Here is a 1,096-nt window from a genome sequence, read left to right as displayed (position 1 = left end):
GTGTGTGTGTGTGTGTGTGTGTGTGTGTGTGTGTGTGTGTGTGTTGTTCTAGAAGATAATCAATTATATAAATTATCGCTATGATATATACCGAATTTGACGAATTGGGTCTGCCTCTGAAACCAAGTCCTGCTCCACCAACATTTAAACTCTTTCCTTTTCCACCTTTGAATCTTGATTTTCTGAACCATGCGCTTTGCATAGCCAGATCTATCAAGCTCTTTGGCACTTCCTGATTTGCTCCCTCCAAATTTCTCACTAAATGTCCAGCGAATTCCTTATCCTTTTCCGTCACAAGAGTATATGCTGTACCTTTTTCACCGGCTCGTCCTGTTCTTCCTATTCTGTGTGTATGTGTGTCGATATCTCGCGCTACGTCATAATTTACGACAGTTTTGATATGTGGAATGTCCAAGCCTCGTGCTGAAAAATGAGAATTGTAAGATTTTATGAGAAAAATGAGATTTTGTAAGCTTTTCACAAAAGAATGAGAATTTCTCATTTATATAAAATATTAAATTAATAGTTTAATTACCGGCTACATCAGTAGCAACCAAGGTACTGACTTCCTTCTTCTTAAAAGCCGTAATCACTTTATTTCTCTCAATCTGATCCATATCACCATGCAAAAGCAATACTTCAAACTCTTTCAGTTTGAGATTGTTGGCAAGTTCTTCCGCGTTCAGCTGATGTAGAGGAAAAACATTAGATTACACATCCCTTTCACATTGTACTATAGTTATAGGGTGCTTAGCTTTCGCACCTTCTTAGTGACAAAGATCAAAAGACTGCCAGCACTTAGAAATTCAACTAAGTTCTGTAACAGCCAGTTCCATTTACCACTAGGATTGTTATGGAACATGATAACATGTTGCGTTACATCAGTGTTAGCTTCACCAACATCTCCTTGTACTATCCTAATGGGATCTATTAAAACATCTCTAGCGAGCTTCTCCACTTTCTTTTTGAATGTTGCGCTAAATAGTAATGTTTGTCTGTCAGGTCTCACATGATTACATATAGATCGTACTTGTGGTTCTATAAAAAAAGAAGATAAGATTTGAAAAAAAGATTTGATAGTAATCGATATATTCTC

General features: G+C 36.8%; 1 protein-coding gene across 1 annotated transcript in view; it reads right to left on the bottom strand.

Moving 5' to 3' along the window:
* The window catches only part of LOC108684670 (ATP-dependent RNA helicase DDX42), a 4,866-nt gene that overhangs the window by 581 nt on the left and 3,189 nt on the right, over positions 1-1,096 (bottom strand). Inside the window, exons 6-8 of the mRNA XM_018189113.1 lie at positions 764-1,038; positions 536-686; positions 92-423 (exon numbers count right to left, since the gene is read on the bottom strand). Coding sequence (XP_018044602.1) covers positions 92-423; positions 536-686; positions 764-1,038 — 758 coding nt within the window. The remainder of the gene's footprint in view (positions 1-91; positions 424-535; positions 687-763; positions 1,039-1,096) is intronic.

This window comes from Atta colombica, unplaced genomic scaffold, assembly GCF_001594045.1.
Source record: "Atta colombica isolate Treedump-2 unplaced genomic scaffold, Acol1.0 scaffold137, whole genome shotgun sequence".
Taxonomy (NCBI): domain Eukaryota; kingdom Metazoa; phylum Arthropoda; class Insecta; order Hymenoptera; family Formicidae; genus Atta; species Atta colombica.
The sequence above is the reverse complement of the archived record's forward strand: the minus strand, read 5'-3'. Positions and strand labels throughout refer to the sequence as shown.